We start from the raw sequence: 23,303 nt of genomic DNA, 5'->3' as shown, positions 1-23,303 counted from the left end.
CTGCAATGTTATGGTGTTTCCCATTTCTTAATGTGGTAAAAAAGAAAAGAAACAAAAAACAGAACTCTCTCTTTTAACTATTTCCTCTCTTTATGAAGTCCCAGATGTCATACCAAATCTGCTGACAATGTTGATGAGCATTTAAGGCTTATTGCTGTTGCAAAAAAGCAGTAAAAGCCTGACTGGATTCCAAGGCAGCTACCTAGTTTGGCAGCAGCCCAAGAAGGGGGCTCAAGGAGAGCCCGCCAGGAGAGAAAAAAGAAAAATGTTGCCACTAGGGCAGTGACTCCAGCTATGTGTAACTCCAGCCTATGACGGTGGCTGTAAAGCTACACAGGCAAATGGCTTTTTTGTGTGAATTTTTGCCCTAAATGTTGGGTGCCAATTGTAGCATGAGATAATAAAAATCCAGAGACAGATATTGGGGTTCAACCTGAAAATCAGAAAAGCAAAGCAGCTAACTGCTGACTCTTACCTCTACCTCAAACTGAAAATGGGCAATCTTGCCTCCATGAATTCTCAGTTTGAGACTGAGAGTGAGACCTGTCTCCTTCCGTTTTATATTCATCTCTAATGCTGGGATTAGAGGTGTGCACCACCACCACCTGGCCTGTACGACTGACTAGTGTGGCTCCTGGAATTAAAGGTGTGTGCCTCCAATGCCTGGCCTGTATGGTTGACTAGTGTGGCTGCTTTTCACTGATCTTCAGCCAAGCTTTATTTATTAAAACACAAATAATATACCACTATAGGGGGATGTTAATCTGAGTATTCCATTGCTGTAACAAATTTCATTGCTAAGTTAGCTCCATATGGCTTTAATTTTCCTCTCTGTCCTTCTGGCCCTATGCATTTAGCCCATCTCTTACTCTGTTTTACCTAAGATAAAGTTCCAATCCCTAAAAGCCAAATATTTACTTCCTGAAGAGGCCAATTTGGATGACAAGATTCTGGTAAAATTATTGTTACATCTGCACCTGTGTCTACCAAACCTTCAATGGCAACATTTATTTGTATTTTTTTTAAGTTTATTTAATTTTATTTCATGTGCATTGGTATAATAATGTCAGATTCTCTGGAACTGGAATTACAGACAGCTGTGAGCTGCCATGTGGGTGCTGGGAATTGAACCCGGGTCCTCTGGAGAGCAGTCAGTGCTCTTAACCACTGAGCCATCTCACCAGCCCAGTTTATTTGTATTTTTAATTTTAATCTTTGTTCATTTATAGAAGTTTGCCATGCATCAATGTAATTAAAAGATTTTAAATCATTAATTGAATATTTGCACGACTATTGAGAAGAAATAAAAATGCATGTATTGGTGTGGAAGGTATCTAAAAAATAGTATTGCCTACATAGACGACATTTGCCTGGGTTTTATGTATTTGTCCTTTCCTTGAGTAAAAAGGGAACATGAAAGTATTCTCTTGATGTTCCCTTATTTTCCTCACTGATGTGACAAAATCCTGGATCAAAGTAACTTAAGGAAGGTAAGTTTTCTCTGGCTTATAGTTTTTCAAAGAAGGCTCCATTATTGGGATGATGTGGTTACAGGAAGACAAGGCATCAGGAGCATGAGTCAACCTTGCATCTGTAGGAAGCAAAGAGAGAAATGAATGCTAGTGCTCAGTTTGCTCTCTCTTTTCTTTTCTGTTTGGGACCTCAACCTCAGTTCATGGAATGACACAGCCCATATTCAGAGTAGGTCTTTCTTTCTTCATTAAAGTTCTTTGTAAAGGCCCTTACAGACACTCCTAGAGGTGTGTCTCCTAGGTGATTCTGAAATCCCTATTTCAGTGACCCCTTGTACCCTGACCTTTCATTTGTTCTCATCTTAGAACAAACAAGTCAGCTTGCACATTGTAAGACAGTTGATTTTGGCTAAATTCTCCAGACCTAATGTGATGGTGCACAATATATTCTTTTATAAAAATAAAAAAAATAAAAATCTAGTCAAGCTCACACTGAAGATTAACCACCTCTCTAACAAACCTTAAGAAGCATTTGCTTTCTGGACAGCCCCAATTTGAGGGGAAGATGATAGATTTTTGTGAGTTATTCTGTTTGTATATGTACATATATGTGTGTAGAATTTTAAATATAGGTTCCACAGTATAGAAAGTATGGTGTTTGTATTTCTGTTTCTGACTTCTTTACCTAATATAGCAATGGCCAGTTTTGATTGTTTATTCTAACTATGCAGGTATTGTTTGAATCTGTCATATGTGAGAATATATTACTAGTGTAGAAAAAAGGGTTAAGATAGTCATTAATAATCATAAAACTCTAAACTCTCTAAAATCTTGAGAATAGTGACAGTTACTATGTTCTATTTTTCTCCATTAAATATTTCTAACTCGTGTGCTAATTGATATTTAAATTCCTTTATTTACTTACTTTTTTAGGTGTGGAATATCAAGCAAATGATTAAATTGACACAGGAACATATAGAGGCCCTATTGGACAAATTTGGTGGGGAACATAATCCACCATCAATATACTTGGAGGTAAGTTTTTAGTGTCTTTTTATAGTAATTTTGAGGGAAAATTTATAAAAATGTTTTATAATAGTAGTTTGGTTGTTTTAAAAAGTAGAATTAGAGACATATTGGAAGAATTAGCTTTGCTCTTTTTGTTGGTTTCATAGTTTTGTTTTCTTTCACTTGTTACAATCTACATAGGTTAGTTTTATTTGGAAAATGTCAAAACTGAGAGGGATGTCCCCTATAGACTTTAATATTGCCTAAATTTAAAAGAAGAATCATTAAAAAGAGAAAGCACACTATTTTGATAGTCAGCAAAATGAGTTATCATATTTGAAAGTAGGGCAGTTTTATAAAATATGTTTTCCAGAATAAGTTCCCCATTGTTGGTTTCTGCTTTTTCATAGATACAATTTATAATATTGGAATGACCCAACATTGTTCAGTCTTACTGCTTAATGGTGTCTTGGGACTTGTGTCATCCTTCAGTGAGGTCATAAATCTGTCGTTATCATTGTTCATAGTCTGTGAAACAGTAGATGCTATATAATCACAGATAAGATTTGTCCTTAGTTTCCTTCTGAAAATCGGTCCATTTCCTCAGCAAGCAAGCTACTGTGGAATCTAGGCGGTCAGGTTCTACAATCAACACTGCTCGCCATACTTCCCATTGTCTTTCTCCATAAAATCTTGCTCAGTTATAATCACATACATAGGTAACTCTAAATTGTAAAAGACAAGAGCCAGGTATGGTGCCACATGCCTTTTAGTTCCAGCATTTAGAAGGCAGAAGCAGATGGATCTCTGAATCTGTGGCCAACTTAGGCTATATAGCAAGTTCTAGGATAGCCAAGACTACACAGTGAAACTCTGTCTCAAAACTAACAACAGAAGAGATCAGGTTAACATTTGGCTTCAAAAACAAGAGATTTTAAAGCATATTTTAAACAGCTTCTAACTAAAATTTCTAATTTAGCTATCTACTTTTTAAAGAACAAATTTAAGTCTTCATTATTTGGGAGAAAGTTAAGTTTGTGTTAATAAAACATGTCTTGGAACTTTGATAACACCAACTAAACTGTTCTCTTTGACTTCTTCATATGACTTATTCCAGATCACATTGCTGCTTATGCCAGGACTAGAATTCGTATCTTGAAATACTATTAGTGTACTTTTACTTGTATAGTATAGGAGGCTGAGCAAGGGAATCAGAAGGAGGTATAACCTTAGTGAAACTGTTTATTTTTGTTTATTAAACTTAAAAGCATAAGCAGCAGTTTGTCTCACATTTAAAACCATAAACATGCCTATTTACAGTCGTGATGGATTGCAGCCACACAATACCCCTCAGACATTTGAATACTTGAAAATTGATTAGTAAAAAGCAAAAACATTTATGTTTATTCTTATTCTGTGCCCTGTACTATTTTAAATGTTTTTATTACTACTTATAATTATTTTTAGCAAGCTCCTACTTTTATTTTCATTTTACAGGTGAAACCAAGAAGTTAAGTAACTTATTTCAAGTGATACTATTAATAAGGAGAAGCAGGCACATTTAACTCATAAGTCTGTGATACTGATCACTGCCTTATTCTGTTGCTATCCTGTTGTCTTTGCCGTTTCTCCACCACCAGACAACTCTTAGTTAGGCTAAACATTTCTAATTTCCTTTTCCATTCTTTCTGGTGTTATTGTGGACATTTTATTAGATGTATTTAATTTTATTGGTTTCTTTTTAGAATTAGGCATACAAATTTGAATTGTATGTTCAAGATACATCAGAGTAAAATTTAATGGATTATATTATTAGTATATGACAAATAGATATTGTTCTCATGGACTAATATTATAGTGGAATCTTGAACCTGAGCCAACCAGGTCCTTAGGCTTAACTGGCCCTTATGTCTTTGAGTTTATACCTCAAAGTAGAATTGCAGGATCATAAAGTGATTCTGTTTAATTATTTAAAGGAATTTCTCATACTTTTGTTGTCATTGGGGTTTTTTGTTTGTTTGTTTGTTTGTTTGTTTTTGAGACAGTCCTAACTGTCCTAGAGAACTCTCATTGTTTGAGGGCTGACTGAGAAGCCAAGGAAAATGGCACTGGGTTTTGATTCTACTGCATGTACTGGGTTTGTGGGAGCCTAGTCAGTTTGGATGCTCACCTTCCTAGACCTGGATGGAGGGGGGAGGACCTTGCACTTCCCACAAGGCAGGGAACCCTGACTGCTCTTTGGACTGGAGTGGGAGGGAGAGGGGGAGGGGGGAATTTTTAATTTAAAAAAAAAAAGAACTCTCATTGTAACCAGGCTGGCCTCACAGAGACCCACCCACCTCTGCCTCTTGAGTACTGGGATTAAAGGTAGGTGACACCACTTTACATTCTTTTTTGTTGTTGTTGTTTTGTTTTTGTTTTTCAAGACATTCTTACCATCAATAAATGCATAAGGATTCTGCTCTCTCAACATCCTTACCAACACGGAATATTTTCTATTTCGGATTTGATAATAATAACCATTCTAATGAATATAAAGTAGTATTCTGTTATGGCTTTGCTTTGCATTTCCCTAATGATTTTTTTTTTTTTTTTTGGTTTTTCGAGACAGGGTTTCTCTGCAGCTTTGGAGGCTGTCCTGGAACTCCATTTGTAGACCAGGCTGGCCTCAAACTCACAGAGATCCGCCTGCCTCTGTCTCCCAAGTGCTGGGATTAAAGGCTTAAAGGCATGCGCCACCATTCCCTAATGATTATTATGTTGAGAGCTTTTTATAGTTTATTGTTGATTTGGACATCTTTTTTAGAGAAATGTCTGTGAAAACCCTTTGTCTAATTTTTAATTGGATTGTTTGTATTTTAGTTACTGAGTGCGGTTCTTTTTAAAAATGTAATTAATTAGTTTTTTCATTAATCAATTCCTGTGTATGAGTCAAAAGACAATTTTTAAGAATTGTTCTCTCCTTCCAACCATGTTGGTCCTGGGGATCAAACTTAGATTGTCAGGCTTGGTAGCAAGTACCTTTATTCACTGAATCGTCTTGCCAGGCCTCTTTCTGTATTCTTTTTTATGCCTGAGAGTATGGCTGGCATTCTCATTCAAACTACTGCGTTCAGTCCCCAAATAGGCTTATGGCCATATCATAATGCAAAATTCATTTAATCCAACTTCAAGTCCAAAGTCTCTTCTAAGACTCTAGGTCATCTCTTACTTATAACCCCCCTATAAAATCAAAAAGCAAATGACATACTTCCAATATATAATGGCACAAATTTAGATTACCATTCCACAAGGGTGGAATGTAAGCATGGTGAGAAAAATCCAGGACCAAAGCAAAACCAAATTCCAACAGTATAAAATTCTGTAGCTCTTATGTCTGATATCTGGTACTTGAGTTTCAAAGGACTTAAACGCCTCAGCCCCACCAGATTTGCTGCCTGTAACATGCATTTCTCTCTCTTGGGCTGAGTCTACTCCCTGTATGTGACTCTCTTTGGCAGATAGCTCACAGCTCTGGCATCTCTAACATCTTGTCATCTCCAATGCAACTCAGTTTCACTTTCATAGCTTCACACAATTTGAAATTTATCTTTTTTGTTGATCTATATGGTTTACTTGTCAACCACCATAATCCTAAAGAAAGAAACAAATGTATTTGCCCTTGAAAAATTCTTTCCACAATTTCTTCTGTTTTTTTAATTTTCCTGAATGTAGTCAGTTAATAAATTTGAATATCTTTTCTGTGGAAAGATAGTATTAAATGCTTTAAAAATTGTTTGCAATTCTTTGTTTTATATGTGCCTTTGTGCACACACAAATGTCTGTGCATGAATATGTGCCATGTGTGTGCATGGAGATCAGAAGACAATTTGAAGGAGTCTTTTCTCTCTTTCCATCATGTGGAGCCCAAGGATTGAATTTAGGTTGTCAGACTTGGTGGCATATGCCTTTAACTGCTCAGCCATCTTGCTAGCTTTAAGACACTTTTCTACTTATTTCTATACCTGAGTATGGAGGCCAGATACAAGATACTGCTTCATGTTAGCTGAGAAGCAAAGAGAAAAGCAAGGAGGAGCCAGAATTCAGTATTCTCTTCAAAGGTGGACCTAGTACTAATACTCAGTAGGCAGAGGCAAGCTGTGAGTTTCAGATCAGCCAATACCACAGGACTACAGTACCATATATTGAAACCCTGTCTCAAAAAAAAGAAAAAAAAGAAATGTTCCTAATAATATTTTCTTATACTAGGGCTGCCTCTTATAGGTTCTACCTTTAACATGTGGCCTTTGGGGGAGGGCGGTATTTTAGATCCAAACAAAAATAGTCAATCAATATAACATTCTTAAAATGTGTGGCAATCTTTTTCATCTTAAGATGTCAAACTGGAAACACTGAAGGCACATGTCATCAGTTTCTGCAATGAAAAGAGTACCAGAATGTAGATCAGTTCATTGTATATATCTATAGACAGTTAGTAAAGTTTTATTAGATAATATGAGATCAAATTCAGTAAAAATAATTTTAATAACGTCATGGTGTTGCACACCTCTAATTCCAGGTACCTGAGAGGCTGAGGCAAGCAATTTCAAGGCTAGTCCAAGTAATCTAGCAACCCTGTTTCAAAATCAGAAAATTAAGATCAAGGATTGATAATAGTTAAGTGATATTTACCTAGAATGCATGACACCCTGGGTTCAATAATCAGTACAGGGACGGGGAAAGGGTAAATTTAATGACTTAGTTGCAATAGATTTGTAAAGTATTACCATAAACTCTAAAACATTTTCATTATTCCTCAAAAGAAATTCTTTATCCTTAGCATCTGTGCCCTCGAGTCCTTGAAATAACTGATCTTTTTGTCTTTGCAGATTTACCTATATTGTAGACATTTTGTAAGCAGCTTTTTGTGACTTGATGCTTTTGCTTAACATAATGTTTTCACAGTTTAACCATGCTGTGGCATAAATTAGTGCCTCATTTCATTTTTTTAGTAAATAATTACCATGTGGGTTTTTTTAACCTGCTCAACAACTAATGAATATTCAGCTGTTTAACTTACTGGATATTTTTAGTTATTCCACCATGGACATTCACATCATAGATTTTCTGTGGGTTATTTTGTTTTGTTTTAATTCTCTTGGCTGTATGCCTAGGAATAGAATTATTAGGTCTTGTGATAATTCCTACAGTTTGAAGAACTGCCAGATAGTGTTCCAAAGCTTTGACACTATTTTACATTCCCATTGGTAATGTTTGTTATTCCAGTTTCTTTGCATCCTTATCAACACTTGTTATTTCTCATTTGGTTTTTATTGTAACCACTCTTGTAGGTGTGGATTAGTATCTCTGTTTGGTTTGGTTTATAACTCACTAGTAAGAAATGGTTTTGAACATCTTTCATGTACTGCTTGTGTATCTTCTAAGAAATGTCTATTCAGATTTTTTACTCTATTTTGTCTTCTTCCTTCCTTTTTTCCTTCCTTCCTTTTTTCTCCTTCCTTCCTTTTTTCTCCTTCCTTCCTTCCTTCCTTTTGTTCATCACTGCCTTAGCTTCTTCAATTCTGCCTCTTTCCATAGCACATGAACCAGTCCACTTCTCTTTCTCTCCCATTTCTCCACTATGTATTTGTTCATTATAATGGCTCCTACCTGTCTGGTGCTGCAGGGATGTCTTCTGGCAGCTTGGGCCATGAAGACCCAGGTAGGCCTGTGGGCATCCCTCCTCCCACCACCTGGTCAAGAGAACCCAGGTGGGCCTGTGTTCCTCTTTTGATGTTTAACTTTGAGACAGCATCTCACCTAAGTTGCATAGGTTAGCTTTGAACTCTTTCTATAGCCTAGTGTTCATTTGATAGCTTTGATCTTGAGAATAAATTTGAACATGATTTATTTTCAAAATGAATTAAATGTCAGGAGATTTTGAGATTCAGGGAAAAATAGAAAAAGAATAAATATAAAGAATGCAATATAAGCCGGGCGGTGGTGGCGCACGCCTTTAATCCCAGCACTCGGGAGGCAGAGGCAGGCGGATCTCTGGGAGTTTGAGGCCAGCCTGGTCTCTTGGTCTACAAGAGCTAGTTCCAGGACAGGCACCAAAGCTACAGAGAAACCCTGTCTCGAAAAACCAAAAAAAAAAAAAAAAAAAAAAAAGAATAAACTATTTTAACTGATAACTACAGTTATTTCAGAAAGAAGATAGTAGCTACAAGTCATCTAAGCCCTACCTAGTCTTGTTGTTGACACTGAGATTGGTGTGATCTGGCATTCTGATGCTGTGTAACTCATTCCTGAATTGTTTTGTTTGTTTTTTGAGAGAGGGTTTCTCTTGTAGCTTTGGGGCCTGTCCTGGAACTAGCTCTTGTAGACCAGGCTGGCCTCGAATTCACAGAGATCTGCCTGCCACTGCTTCCTTTACATTCCCTCTCTCTGTCTCTGAGTGTGTGTGTGCGCGCATCACTCACATACATGCACGTATATTATCAATTATCACTTCATATTCAGAGTCATACAAATGGAATCATTCATTTCAAATAAGTATGGCAATGATTGTTTGTTGCCAAGGTCTATAAAACTTAATATGCCTGCAACTTTTCTGGAAAATAAAATTATTCTTGATGCAGTATAATGTTTTATACATATTTTATCTTATGCTAAACTTATTTTGGAAAATAAATTGAGAAATACTGTTTTTAAAATTAACATTTAAGGAGCATGTAATTACAGCGTATGTAGGTCAAGTTTCCAAATGTAATAAACTAATGTCCTATAACATTTTTTCCATTGAAAAGTGAGAGTATTTATAGTATTTTCAGTATTTATTTTGTAATAACTTAAGCCCTTAGCTTAAAACCCTGTTTTATATTATAAAGAAGTTATAGTCAAAGACTGGTTTTATATCTTTTGTGAATGACAGAGCAAACTCTAGGTCTAATGTGAGTCTCCTTTATTTTATAGGCCTATGAAGAGTACACCAGCAAGCTAGATGCCCTCCAGCAAAGAGAACAACAGCTATTGGAGTCCCTGGGGAATGGAACTGATTTTTCTGTTTCTAGCTCAGCGTCAATGGACACCGTTACATCCTCCTCTTCCTCTAGCCTTTCAGTGCTACCTTCATCTCTTTCAGTTTTTCAAACTCCTACCGATGTATCAAGAAACAACCCCAAGTCACCACAAAAACCTATTGTTAGAGTCTTCCTGCCCAACAAACAGAGGACAGTGGTGAGTCGATGTTTATTCTAATGTTTTTACTCTTTCTTTGTGTTGAACATTCTATCACTGCATATTTAGAGCCATGAAAATGGAAGTATCCATTTCAAACAAGGATACAAAAGACATAGATTGTTTTGTGCCAAAGTCTATATATAGTTACCAAATTTCTTTTCAAATTTTATTTGGTTTCTCTTCTCTCTCCTCTCCCCTTTCTCTCTTGAGACATGGTTTTATTATGTAGCCTTGACTGGTCTAAAACACACTATGTGGATGAGACCAACATCCAGTTAACAGAGATCTGCTTGTCTCTGCCTCTCAAGTGTTGGGATTAAAAGTATATGTCCTGGCATTCCATCAAACTTCAACTTCAATGGCACTTAAATATAAGTAGCAGTTAAGATTCAGCTAGGAGACTGGAGAGATGGCTCAGTAGTTAAGAGCACTGGCTGCTCTTGCAAAGGACCTGGGTTCAGTTCCCTGCACTTTTATGTTGAATCACAACCATCTGTAATTCCATTTTGGGGGAACTTAATGCCCTTTTCTGGCCTCCAAGAATAACCAAGCACACATATAGCGCCCTTTTAGACAGGCAGGCAAAATACTCAAAAGTATAAAATAAAAATGAATAAACCTTTTTTTTTTAAGGTGATGAGAATTTCATGATTTAAGCTTGTATCAGCTAAGATTTCTTCCTCTAAGTAATCTCCATTCTAAGTTATCAGAAGTTAACTTTCAGTGTGCTTGATATTTCTCCTCTTATTTATATGACTTTTTAAAATTTATGACAAGTATCATTGTCAGGCGGGGCTGGCACATGCCTTTAATCCCAGCACTCAAGAGGCAGAAACAGGCAGATCTCTGAGTTCAAGGCCAGCCTGGTCTACAGAGCAAGTTTCAGGATGTCCAGGGCTACACAGAGAAACCCTGTCTCAAAAAAATCCACAAAACCAGGTATCATCAATAGAAACTGTGTACCAGTAAGAAACATTTAAAGCAGTAAAATCTGCTGAGTTATTATAGATGATCTGAAGACTTTAAGTAAAGCAAATATTGTCAGCCTTAGTAAATAACATTTCTGTAACTTAAGCCAGTAATTTTTTTTAATGTATATGGTTGCTTTTCTAATAAGATGTGTGTGTGTGTGTGTGTGTGTGTGTGTGTGTGTGTTGCCCACAGAGGGCAGAGAAAGCATTAGATTCCTTTGATGTTCTGTTTCTCATAATTCCAAATGTCCATCAACAGGTAAACTGTTAAACTAGTCCCTGTATATACCTATATCCCAGCAATTGGGACATAAAAGCAGGTAAATCAATGTAACTCAAGACCAACCCGATCTATATGTGAAGTTCTAGGCTAGCTAGGTCTACAAAATGAGACCCTGTCTGAAAAGTAAAAAAAAGCTAAAAACAAATGTGAATTTTAAAAACAAAATTGTGATATATCTGTGTAAAGAATATCATTTTGATAGAAAGAAAATTTGCTGGTATTCCCATCATACAACATAGATAAATCTCAAGAAAAGTGTGCTATAGAAAAGAAGACAGATTAAAAATGGATACATACTTTGTAATTCCATTTATATAAAATTCTAAATGTACTCTTGGCCATAAGTACTGTATTTAAACATAGTTGTCAGTTTCTTCTTTTTTTTTTTTTTAACATGGGGTCTCAAAATGATATTCCTTTCTACCCTGTATATCTTTCTACCTCTGCTCTCCTCAAGTGTCAGGATTATATCCTAACAAGTATATCCCAGCATACCAAGCCTAGATGTCATTTTTGGGGGTTATGTTTTCTTGGCTTTTTGTTTATTTGTTTTTTGTTTTGTTTGTTAGGTTTTAGGAGGGTTGTTTTTTGTTTTGGTTTTGTTTGGTTTTGGTTTTTCGAGACAGGGTTTCTCTGTAGCTTTGGTTCCTGTCCTGGAACTAGCTCTTGTAGACCAGGCTGGCCTCAAACTCCACAAAGATCCGCCCACCTCTGCCTCCTGAGTGCTGGAAGTAAAGGTGTATGCCACCACCCTGTGTCATTTTTTTTTGTTTTTTTGAGAAAGGGTTTTCCTATAACTGCCTTGACTGCCTTGGAACTCACTCTATACACCATACTTGAATTTACAGAAATCTGCCTGACTGCCTCCCAAGTGCTGGGATTAAAGGCATGAGCCACCACACCCAGCCATTCTTTTTTTAAAAAAAACTTTTTTTTAAGATTAATTAAGTAATTTATTTTATGTATGTGAGTGTTCTATCTACATGTACACCTGCACACCAGAAGAGGGCTTTCAATCTCATTATTACAGATGGTTGTGAGCCACCATGTGGTTGCTGGGAATTCAACTCAGGGCCTCTGGACGAGCAGCCAGTGCTCTTAACCTCTGAACCATCTCAGTAGCACAATACTTAATACAGATAGGCCGCACACATACCAACTGAGGAATATATAGTTTTTTTGAGGATACTTAGAGATAGGATCTCTCACTGGTCTGAAACTCACCATGTAGGATTAAACTGGCTGGCCAGCGAGCCCTAAAAATCCACTGTTCCCTGCCTTCCCAGTGATGGGATTATATGCACATGTCACCACATCCAACTTACGTTTTTTGGTTGAGACAGGGTCTGTGCATAGCCTTGGCTTTTCTGGAACTCGCTATGTAGACCAGACTGACCTCAAACTCACAGAGATCCTTCTGCCTCTGCTTCCTGAATGTTGGAATCAAAGATGTATTCCACTACTCCTGGCTCACATCTAACTTACATAAAGTCCCGAAATTCAGCTCAGGTTATCAAGCTTATGTGGTACACACTTTATTAACTGAGCCATCTCTCCCCAGCCCTTTGGGTGTTTTTGAAACAGAATCTCACTGTGTAGTCCAAGCTGGCCTTTAAATTTGTTAAATTTGTTACCCTTTTTTTACTATGATAAAGAGCATGGCCAATTAGAGAAGGAAAGAGTTTATGTGGTTTATACTTCTACATCACAGTTGATAGAATTTAGTGTAGGAACTCAAGGCAAGAATCTGGAGTAGGAACTGAAGCAGGGGCCATGGAGAAGCACTGTTTACCTGCTTTCTTCCCATGACTTCTCAGCCTGCTTTCTTATCCCATCCAGAACCTTTTGCCCAATATCCAACATTAATCAAGAAAATGTCCTCATTTCAAGGCATTTTCTCATTTAAGATTTTCTTTCCCAGATAGGAAACCAACCAGCACACTGTTGAGTCTCAATTTTTTAACTCAAAACAATCCTCTTGCTAAAATGATATTCTTTGGAATGACTTATTCTGATCTGTAACCACTTACAAAAAAAAATTATAAATATCTATTTTATAGGCAAGTCCTATAAAACATTTAAAGAATTATAGAATACCAGTCACAAAGTTTATATCCTGGACCACATGAGAGTCTGTCTCAAAAAAAGAAAAGCAATAGTTGTGTAGTTTTTCTTTTTTAGATATTTGGGAAGTTCTAAATACTTGGGAAAGTATTGAGAACCATATATTGCATAGCTCTTAGTCAGCTATGATGAATAAATTATTAATATTTGCTTAATATTCTCCATACACAAATTATATTCCCTTATCAATCACATTCTCCTGTTGAACATCCTATTTCCTACTAAAAATAACCCCTATGATAAATGTGGTAATATCAGTCTCAGTTTATTACATATGTATCTATGTTAGTATTTTGTTTTTTTTGTTTTGTTTTGTTTTTTGTTTTTTTGTTTTTTTTTTTTGATTTTCGAGACAGGGTTTCTCTGTGGCTTTGGAGCCTGTCCTGGAACTAGCTCTGTAGACCAGGCTGGTCTCGAACTCACAGAGATCCGCCTGCCTCTGCCTCCCAAGTGCTGGGATTAAAGGCATGCGCCACCACCGCCCGGCTAGTATTTTGTTTTTTAAGTGGTAAGTAGGATAGTACCATATGTATGTCCAGGATTTTATTCAAAATTCGGATTTCAAGATATGCATTTATATTTGTTAATTTAAGAAAATTTCATCAGCCATTTCATTTTTGCATGTCCTTTCTCTGGTAGATATCTATTATCATCATTATTGTTATTATTACTGTTATTACAAACAGACAAGTAGTGGTGGCTCACACCTTTAATCTAATACTTGGGAGTCACGTGCCTTTAATCCCAGTACTAGGGAGGTGGAGACAGGAAATGATATGGCTGGGCAAAGGGAGAAATATAAGTCTGGAGGAAACAGGAATTGAAGGCATTCAGTCTGAGGAGTTGTAGACACAGGATACCCCATTTAGTCTGAGAGTTTCATAGAGGTAAGAGCTAGTGGCTGACTGCTCTGCTTCTCTGATCTTTCAGCTTCCACCCCCAAATATCTGACTCCGGGTTCTTTTTATTAAGACCAATTAGAATTCGCATTACACTCACCAGTATAAATAAGTAGGCTTAAAGTAGTAGGTTAAGAATTAAAGGATATTATTCACTAGAATAAATGGTACAGCCCCAGGAAATATCTTCCCTCTGTATTGTTGACCACAGTGAAACAAAAACCTAAGGTGTACATTTTTTGTAGGCAGGAAGAATAATATTGGTTTCTCAAAGTTTTAAGTTTTAACTTAACAAGTTTTTTTTTTAACTGATTAATCTGTTTTGTTTTGATTATCACCACAATTTATTAGAAAAAATATCACTTTCATAAATCCGTTCTGTTGACCCTGGTTCTTTACAAGTTAAATTCAATTTTCCCAGGAAGCACTTTAATTCTAACATTGTCTTTACTCTGTGAAGTATTTTGGGGTGTAGAGAGAGTTGCTCTTCTTTCTTTCTCTCTCTCTCTCTCTTTCTCTCTCTCTCTCTCTCTCTCTCTCTTTCTTTTTCTTTCTTTTCTCACAAGACAGTGTTTCTCTGTAGCTTTGGAGCCTGTCCTGGAACTAGCTCCTATGGACCAGGCTGGCCTCGAACTCACAGAAATCTGCCTGCCTCTGCCTCCTGAATGCTGGGATTAAAGGTGTGCGCCACTACCGCCCAGCTTTTTGAGAGGTGCTCTTCTTACTCTAATAAGACTATGTTGTAAGCATAGCATATCACAGTTTTCCTTAAAAAACATTGTGATTAGTTTAACAGAGCTGAAAAAGATTCAATATCAAGATTAATTATCATAAAATCAGAAAGCTATGTCTTAGTTAGGGTTACTATTGCTGTGATGAAACATGATGACCAAAAACAACTTGGAGAGGAAAGAGTTATTTGGCTTAAATTTCCACATCGCTGTTTATCACTGAAGGAAGTCAGGACAGAAACTCAAACAGGGCAGGAACCTGGAGACAGCTGATGCAGAGGCCATGGTGGGGTGCTGCTTACTGGCTTGTTCCTCACACCTTGCTTAGTCAGCTTTCTTACAGAACCCAGGACCACCAGCCCAGGGATAGCACCGTCCATCCTCCCTTATCAGTCACTAATTGGAAAATGTGCTACAGGCTTATACCTGCAGTGCATTATACTTTAAGTGGATGAATGTTGTACTTTGCATGTATGTCTGTTCATCATGTGTGTGCCTGGTCCTTGTGGGGTCAGAAGAGGACATCAAATCCCCTAAGACCAGGTGTTACAGGCAGCTGTGAGTCACTGTGTGGGTGCTGGGAATTGAACTTGAGTCTTCTGCAAGAGCAGCGAGTGCTCTAAACCGCTAAGCCATCTCTGCAGCCCTTACAGTTTAGTATTATTGTCTAAGTCTTTTTTTGTCAGTTGAGGGTCCCTTCTGTCGGACGATTATAGCTTATGTTAGGTTGGCATAAAACTAGCCAGCACAAGCTATAAATTTAAAGTTGTGTTCAAATCTACATATTGGTTTGCATATGTATTCTGTACAAGTTTATTTTTGCCTTTGTCCTACCGATCCTACCATGAACATCTGCAGTCCAGAATGCTGGGAAGCAGGAAGGACAGGAATGTAGACTAATTCTTGGGTACATAATAAGTTTGAGGCCAGACTGGACTACATGAAATCCTGTCTTGATAAGAAAAAAGAAAAAAAAAAAAGAATTACGACTATCAAGGTACCAGCACAGATAATTCAACATATAACATTTTTGATGTCCAACCAAATTTTAAGGTGACTCCTTAAAGTTTTGTAAAAAACTTTATATTATAGAAGAGTTTAAGCATAAAAGTAATAAAGTCTCATGGGCCCTTAATAATTATTTCATTTTTTATTATAAAATTTGAACAGAACTATTTTGTTTAGGTGTGAATTTTCCTATGACAAATAAGTATTCAGATGAGTACATATATTCTTATTGGCTCAGTAACATGAACTCATGGCTGACATCCCTATGACTGAGGCCTGAAGTAAATTTCCCCAACACACATATGTACTGAATCTCTGTCCTGCTAGCCAGCTCCCAAAAAATGACATGGAGACTTCTTATTAATGAAATAATAAGGTTGGCCCATAGCTTAGGCTTAGCCCCAAGTAGCTTTTATAACTTAAATTAACCCATTTATATTAATCTATGGTGTTACCTCTTTTCCATATTGCACCTCCTTTTTCCTCGCTGTGTCTCCTGTGTGCCTAGATTCTCCTCTTCTTTCTTTCCCTGGAAATCCCACCTATATCTCCTGCCTAGCTATTGGCCGCTCATCTTTTATCATCTTTTATTACACCAATCAAAGCAAATACTTCTTCACACAGTGTACAAATACCCACAACACACACACATACACACACAAACACCTTCGCTGCCATACTCTTTACGGCCTTCACTAGACTTAGGCTTTAAACAGCATTTCAGTACTATTATTCTGGGAAATTATCTGAAAGCACAAGTTTAGAAAATGTAGCACTAGACTGAATTGCACACAGATTTATATTATGAAAGCAGAAAGGTGTAGGCAAACTGTCACTTTGTTCAACCTTAGCTAGGAAAGTACATAAATTGGGTGACAGGTTTTTCAGTGATCTTCATATATCCATAAAAACAATAAAGGTTTTTACATTTTCTAATGAGTAGACAAATGCACACATATATTTGCCACAAATAATGAAGATTTCTTATGTAAACCTAGTTACTTCTTCCTGAATACTTAAAATGATGATAACGCGCTCGACGTACAAACTTAAAATAGGACCTCATTCTGTTACCCTGGGTAGCCTGGAGCTCACAGAGATAGACCCTCTTACTTTTGCCTTCCAAGCACTTGGGTTAAAGGTACACACTACCACACCTGGCCATAGTTTCAGTGACTCCATTAAACTGTGCTTATTATTTCTAAACATAGAGCCTACCTAATTCATCTTTCTAGATCGTTCCCCTTTGGTATACTATTTGAATCAGCCGCTTTCTGTTCTGTTTGATTCCACTAGCAACCCTAACCCCACCTCCACCTTAAACATAAAAATTCTAAAATTTTCAGAAACTATGGAGTTGCTAAGTAAGTTAAAGTGACTGAAGTGACTGTAGTAGTTAATCTTAGACCTCCTAAAACACCCTTTCCTTCTGACTTTCCTAATGAGAGCTACTCGTTGTTTTCTCGCTGCCTTTTGTTAGTTTCTCGGATTTGACTGGGTAGATGGTACATGGGGATACATGGGAAGAGCTGTGTGGTGGGATTAACTATGGTTTTCCTTTGCCTAGTCCTCTGCTCTCAGTGTTCTAGGAAATATGTATTCAGTTGGCACACTCCTAACTACAGTAAAAACAGGAGCATCTCTCAACCAAAGTCCATGTCTCAGTTTAAAGAACTCAGGTATTGTTTAGGAAGTCATAAATTTAGTCTTGTACCTGCTATTATCATTAGCAGCTGATTAACACATGTATGTCATCTGTTGCCAGAAAAAGTTAGTGATAGCCACAACAGTAATATGAGATTCTAGAGAAGGGCAAGTGCCCAGATAGAGACACTAAAGAATTAAACATCAAATATCAGATCAGTATCTGTCTGTCTGTGTGTGTGTGTGTGCCTGTCTGTCTGTCTTCTGTCTCTGGGTGGGTGGGCAATGATGGTGTCTGTGCATGTATGTATGCCTGCTAGTGCATGAGCTTGTAGAGGCCAGAAATCAATGGGAGGTGTCCTTATAACTTTTCATCTTGTTTTTTGAGACAGGATCTCTCTGTGAACCTAGAACTCACTCTTGCCACTAGATTGGCTGACCAGTGAGGCCCCTTTCCCCAGGGTCACACTGGAGTTACAGATGTACTGCCACACTCAGCTTATTAGTGGGTACTGAGGACCCAGACTCAGGTCCTCATGTTTGAGCAGCAAAAACATTAGCTGCTGAGGTGCCTCTCCAGCCTCCGCATATATCCTAGGGCACATATCTTCTGCTTTGTTTATAGTGGTAGTAAGGCATCTCTTAATGATCATTAATACAACTGAAGGCTTATCCAGCTTTCACGATGGGTTAAAATTGATTTTACAGCTAGATATGGTAGCATACACCTGTGCTTACAGCAGTTGAGAAGCTGACATAGGAAGATCTAGAGCTCCAGACTGACCTGGGCTACAACAGTCACTGTCTCAAAAACAATTTTTTTTTTTTTTGAGTGTTGACCTTTAAGTGTTGTCAAGGGCGGGACCATTGTACTGGTGTATATAGTGTAGAAAATACTATTATATTTTCTGTTCATATATATGTACATGTAATTTAATAAAATACTTACCAGTCTTTTTTTTAATTTTTAATTTTTATTTGAGACAGGGTCTGTGTAGTCCTGAGTGCCCTGGAGCTCGATATGTAAACCAGGCTGGACTTGAATTCACAGAAATCCTGCTGTCTCTGCCTCCCAAGTGTTGGGATTAAAATCATGTACCACCATGCCCAGCCTTAATTTGGTAAAATAATAATAACTTGATATAATTTTCCTTGAATTATAAGTAAGATTATAGGCATGATACTGTATTTCACTCTAGGAGTCCATAAAGTATTTTAATGATATAAGGTAAATGACTAAGTTTTAAGAATATTATTTGAAAGAAAACCTCCTTCTCTTTACCTCTTACACATATTTATGTTATAGGTACCTGCAAGATGTGGCGTTACAGTCCGTGACAGTCTAAAGAAAGCACTGATGATGAGAGGTCTTATCCCAGAGTGCTGTGCTGTTTACAGAATTCAGGATGGGTATGGTTTGTATGTGTTGTGTGATTTTCTTTGTAAAGAAATGAAACATCGAGCTTTGAGTTCGTTTTGTAGTCTTTATCCAAATCCAGGGAATTGAAAATCAACCAGTCCTCAGGGACTGGAGAGATGGCTCAGTGAGAATACTGGCTGTTCTTCCAGAGGACCTGGGTTCAATTTCCAGCACCCACATGGTTGACAGCTCACAGCCAACTGTAACTCCAGTTCCAAGGAATCTAAAACCCTCTTATGATCTCCTCAGGCATGCATGAGGTGCACAGGCTTATATGCAGGCAAAACATCCCTATACGTTAAGAAAGAAGGAAGGAAATATTTTTTACTAAAAGATTTAGAACATCAACTTTAAAAATCGTACTAATACCAGTCTTGAAATCTTGAAGGTCATTGGTCATTTGTGTGGTAACCACAAATGTCTTTTTTAGAGTTTATCATTTTTATAATTTGTGAACTATTAGAACAGTGGTTCTCAACCTATGGGTCATAACCCCTTTAGAAGGTGTAATGACCCTTTTACAGAGGTTGCTTAAGACCATCAGAAAACACAGATATTTACACTACAATTCATAACAGTAACAAAATTACAGTCATGAAGTAAAATTGAAAATAATTTTATGATTGGGGTCACCACAACATGAGAAACTGTATTAAAGGGTTGCACCATTAGGAAGGTTGAGAAGCACTGCTTTAGAATATGATTAGTTTAGATAACGTGTCTTTGTACAGTTCATAGTTCCATTAGAGTCTACCAAAATGAATATTTTGTAGTGAAGCATTTTTCATAAAGTAATATTGTTCTAAGATGTTTATGTTTTGAACCTACATTTTGAGGCATGTTGTTCTTTGAATGCTCTTTTTCTCTGAATTGGTAGATAAAACCATACCTGTGTGTTGGGAAAATAGGAGCTTTTTCATTTGATTGATTTTGGTTTTTTGTAACAGGCTTTTCCTGTATAACCTTAGCTGTTCTCAGCTGTCCTGGAACTTGCCCTGTAGACAAGGCTGGCTGCAAACTCAAAGAGACCTTCTTGTTACTGCCTCCCAAGTGCTGGGATTAAAGGCATGCACCACCACCACCACCCGGCTTTTTGTTGTTGTTGTTTTTTGTTTTGTTTGTTTTTTTTGTTTCATTTGTTTGTTTTTTAAACCCCAGGAACAATCTGGTTTTGACTGTTGTAGGTTTTTCTGGAACTGACTTAAAAAAAAGAGTGAATATATTTACACTGATCTTGTCTAAGAGTAATACCTTATTAGAGTTAAATTTAAAAATTAACACGGAAGGGTGGTGGTGGCTCAGGCCTTTAATCCCAGCATTCGGGAGGCAGAGGCAGGCGGATCTCTGTGAGTTCGAGACCAGCCTGGTCTACAAGAACTAGTTCCAGGACAGGCTTCAAAACCACAGAGAAATCCGGTCTCAAAAAAAAAAAAAAATTAACACTTAAATTTCTAATAATATAAAACCAGAGATCCTAGCTTCCTTAATATTAGCTCCTCCATAACCATGTTCATATCTTCAGCATGATATTTATAAATATTTTGGGATACAATAATTAAGAAAAGGCTGGAGAGATGGCTCAGCAGTTAATAACGCTGGCTGATCTTTTTTTTTAAAATTTATTTATTAAAAATTTCCGCCTCTCCCCATTTCCCTCCCACTCCCTCTCCCTCTCCAGTCCTAAGAGAAGTCAGGGTGCCCTGCCCTGTGGGAAGTCCAAGGCCCTCCCCGCTCTATCCAGGTTTAGGAAGGTGTTCATCCAAACAGACTAGGCTCCCAAAAGCCAGTACATGCAGTAGAATCAAAACCAAGTGCCATTATCATTGGCTTCTCAGTCAGCCCTCAATGTCTGCCACGTTCAGAGAGTCTGGTCTGATCACATGCTCATTCAGTTCCAAAGGTCCTGAATTCTATTCCCAGCAGTCACATGGTGGCTCACAACTGTCTGTAGTGGGATCTGATGCCCTCTTCTGACATAAAGGTGTATGTGCAGATAGAGCACTCCTATACATGAAATTAAATAAATAATCTTTAAAAAGAAATCAAGAATGGTTTTGTCTCCATCTTTTTCAGAGAGAAGAAACCAATTGGCTGGGACACTGATATTTCCTGGCTTACTGGAGAGGAATTGCATGTAGAAGTACTGGAGAATGTCCCACTTACAACACACAACTTTGTATGTACCTTTTCATATTTGAGCTGTCAAAAATGCTCAGTTTCTTTTGACTTTTTTAATTTAGGGAATATGAAATAGAGATAACTAATTTTGAGATTAATAATGTACCTAAGTTCTGTTCTTGAAAATCTTGTGTTTAAATAGCTTTATCTTGTTCTTTATTCTTTATTTGTAAGTTAATAATTTGTAATATATCTCTTGAACAAAAATTAGAGGCTGGAGAGATGGCTCAGTGGTTAGAACATTGACTGCTCTTACAGAAGACCCAAGTTCAACTCCCAGCACCCACATGCGGCTCACAACTATCTGTAATTCCATTTCTAGGGGACCGATATCTTCATACAGATAAACGTGCAGGCAGAATACCAATGTACATAAAATAAAAATAAGTAATTAAAAAACACACTAATGTAAAAGTCTATCTAGTAAAGTGAAAATTTCTGGAGGTCAGCATTTGTATAGATGAGAAGGTAATTGTATGGTTTTCTGTGTACAAAAATGCGTGGTGGTCAGCCCAAAGCTTACTTGTTTTTCTCTTCACTACTTCCCATTCTTCTCTTTTTCTTAAAAGAAAACTGGGGTCCATGCTGTATGATAGTCCTCATTTTTAATTTCCTAATCAGTAGGCCTTGAATGTTAATCTTTTTGAGTACACCTAGCTTTATTCTTATAATGATTGCCTAGTAGCCTATAAAAATCAAATCTGGTATCTTTCCTCTATTAATAAAAAATAATTTTTTATATTTATAAAATACTTTTTACCAGGTTAGACTGTATCTCAACATACGTTTCAGAAGGATAAGGTAAAGGATGGGGAATTAGAGTAGTTGAACTGGTATTGAATTCTTCTTGAGACTTTGTCTTGTGGTTTTTTGTATTTTGGGGTTTTTTTTTTGCAAATTTTGTAAAACCTAGCTTAAGCTTCTTACCAGCATGCAACAGCCTCCTAATCACCACCTCCCATTTACCATACATCTTTAGAAGAGCTTAGATTCTAGACTGAGCATAAACAATGGCCCAGAAGGAATAATAGACCTTTCTCGATCAACCTTTATTCACAAAAGTATCTTTACAGACATGTAGTTTGCTTTAAATTCATACTCAAATGCATACCTACTAGTTTTTACCCCTTTGTATGTTCTGCTCTCTTTATTACACACACACACACACACACACACACACACACACACACACACACGTGTGTATGTGTAGTATGTATGTATGTGTATATAAAATCAACCAGATTAACATAGTATAAATAGTATAATGCATAGTACAACTATGTATAAGTAGCAGAAAGAAAGCACTAGGTAAGCAAATGAAAAATGAAGGATATTAGAAATTCATGACACAGCAGACTGTTAGTGAGTAAAAATTTAGATGGCTGGCTAAAGGTCAGATTTGTGCCTGTACGTATGTGTGAAGTAACGGTAAGCAGTACTAAAGATGCTTAGTTTGGCAATTATTTGCTATCTAAATGAATATCAAAGGAGGTATTTTTTTAATTTATTTATTTATTAAAGATTTCTGTCTCTTCCCCGCCACCGCCTCCCATTTCCCTCCCCCTCCCCCAATTAAGTCCCCCCACCTCAGCCCGAAAAGCAATCAGGGTTCCCTGTCCTGTGGGAAGTCCAAGGAACCCCCACCTCCATCCAGGTCTAGTAAGTTGAGCATCCAAACTGCCTAGGTTCCCACAAAGCCAGTGCGTGCAGTAGGATCAGAAACCCATTGCCATTGTTCTTGAGTTCTCAGTAGTCCTTATTGTCCGCTATGTTCAGAGAGTCCGGTTTTATCCCAGGCTTTTCCAGACCCCAGGCCAGCTGGCCTTGGTGAGTTCCCAGTAGAACATCCCCATTGTCTCAGTGTGTGGGTGCACCCCTTGCGGTCCTGAGTTCCTTGCTCGTGCTCTCTCTCCTTCTGCTCCTGATTTGGACCTTGAGATTTCAGTCCTGTGCTCCAATGTGGGTCTCTGTCTGTCTCCTTTCATCGCTTGCTGAAGGTTAATATTCAGGAGGATACCTATATGTTTTTCTTTGGGTTCTCCTTATTTAGCTTCTCTAGGATCACTAATTAAAGGCTCAATGTCCTTGGTTTATGGCTAGAAACCAAATATGAGTGAGTACATCCCATGTTCCTCTTTTTGGGTCTGGCTTACCTCACTCAGGATAGTGTTTTCTATTTCCATCCATTTGCATGCAAAATTCAAGAAGTCCTTGTTTTTTATTGCTGAGTAGTACTCTAATATGTATACATTCCATACTTTCTTCATCCATTCTTCCATAGGAGGTATTTTTCACTTCTGTATAATCACAGACAAATGGAAAAGGAGGAAAACTAGAAACAAAC

General features: G+C 37.4%; 1 protein-coding gene across 5 annotated transcripts in view; it reads left to right on the top strand.

Annotated features, from left to right (window-relative positions):
- The window catches only part of LOC121435346 (serine/threonine-protein kinase B-raf), a 118,746-nt gene that overhangs the window by 37,921 nt on the left and 57,522 nt on the right, over positions 1-23,303 (top strand). For all 5 annotated transcript variants that reach the window (XM_041634606.1, XM_041634603.1, XM_041634605.1 and 2 more), the window contains exons 2-5: positions 2,406-2,507; positions 9,435-9,698; positions 18,668-18,771; positions 20,855-20,957. In XM_041634606.1, the coding sequence (XP_041490540.1) occupies positions 2,406-2,507; positions 9,435-9,698; positions 18,668-18,771; positions 20,855-20,957 (573 nt within the window). The remainder of the gene's footprint in view (positions 1-2,405; positions 2,508-9,434; positions 9,699-18,667; positions 18,772-20,854; positions 20,958-23,303) is intronic.

This window comes from Microtus oregoni, unplaced genomic scaffold, assembly GCF_018167655.1.
Source record: "Microtus oregoni isolate MIOR12 unplaced genomic scaffold, Mior012 000046F_ref0000063, whole genome shotgun sequence".
Lineage (NCBI taxonomy): Eukaryota > Metazoa > Chordata > Mammalia > Rodentia > Cricetidae > Microtus > Microtus oregoni.
The sequence above is the reverse complement of the archived record's forward strand: the minus strand, read 5'-3'. Positions and strand labels throughout refer to the sequence as shown.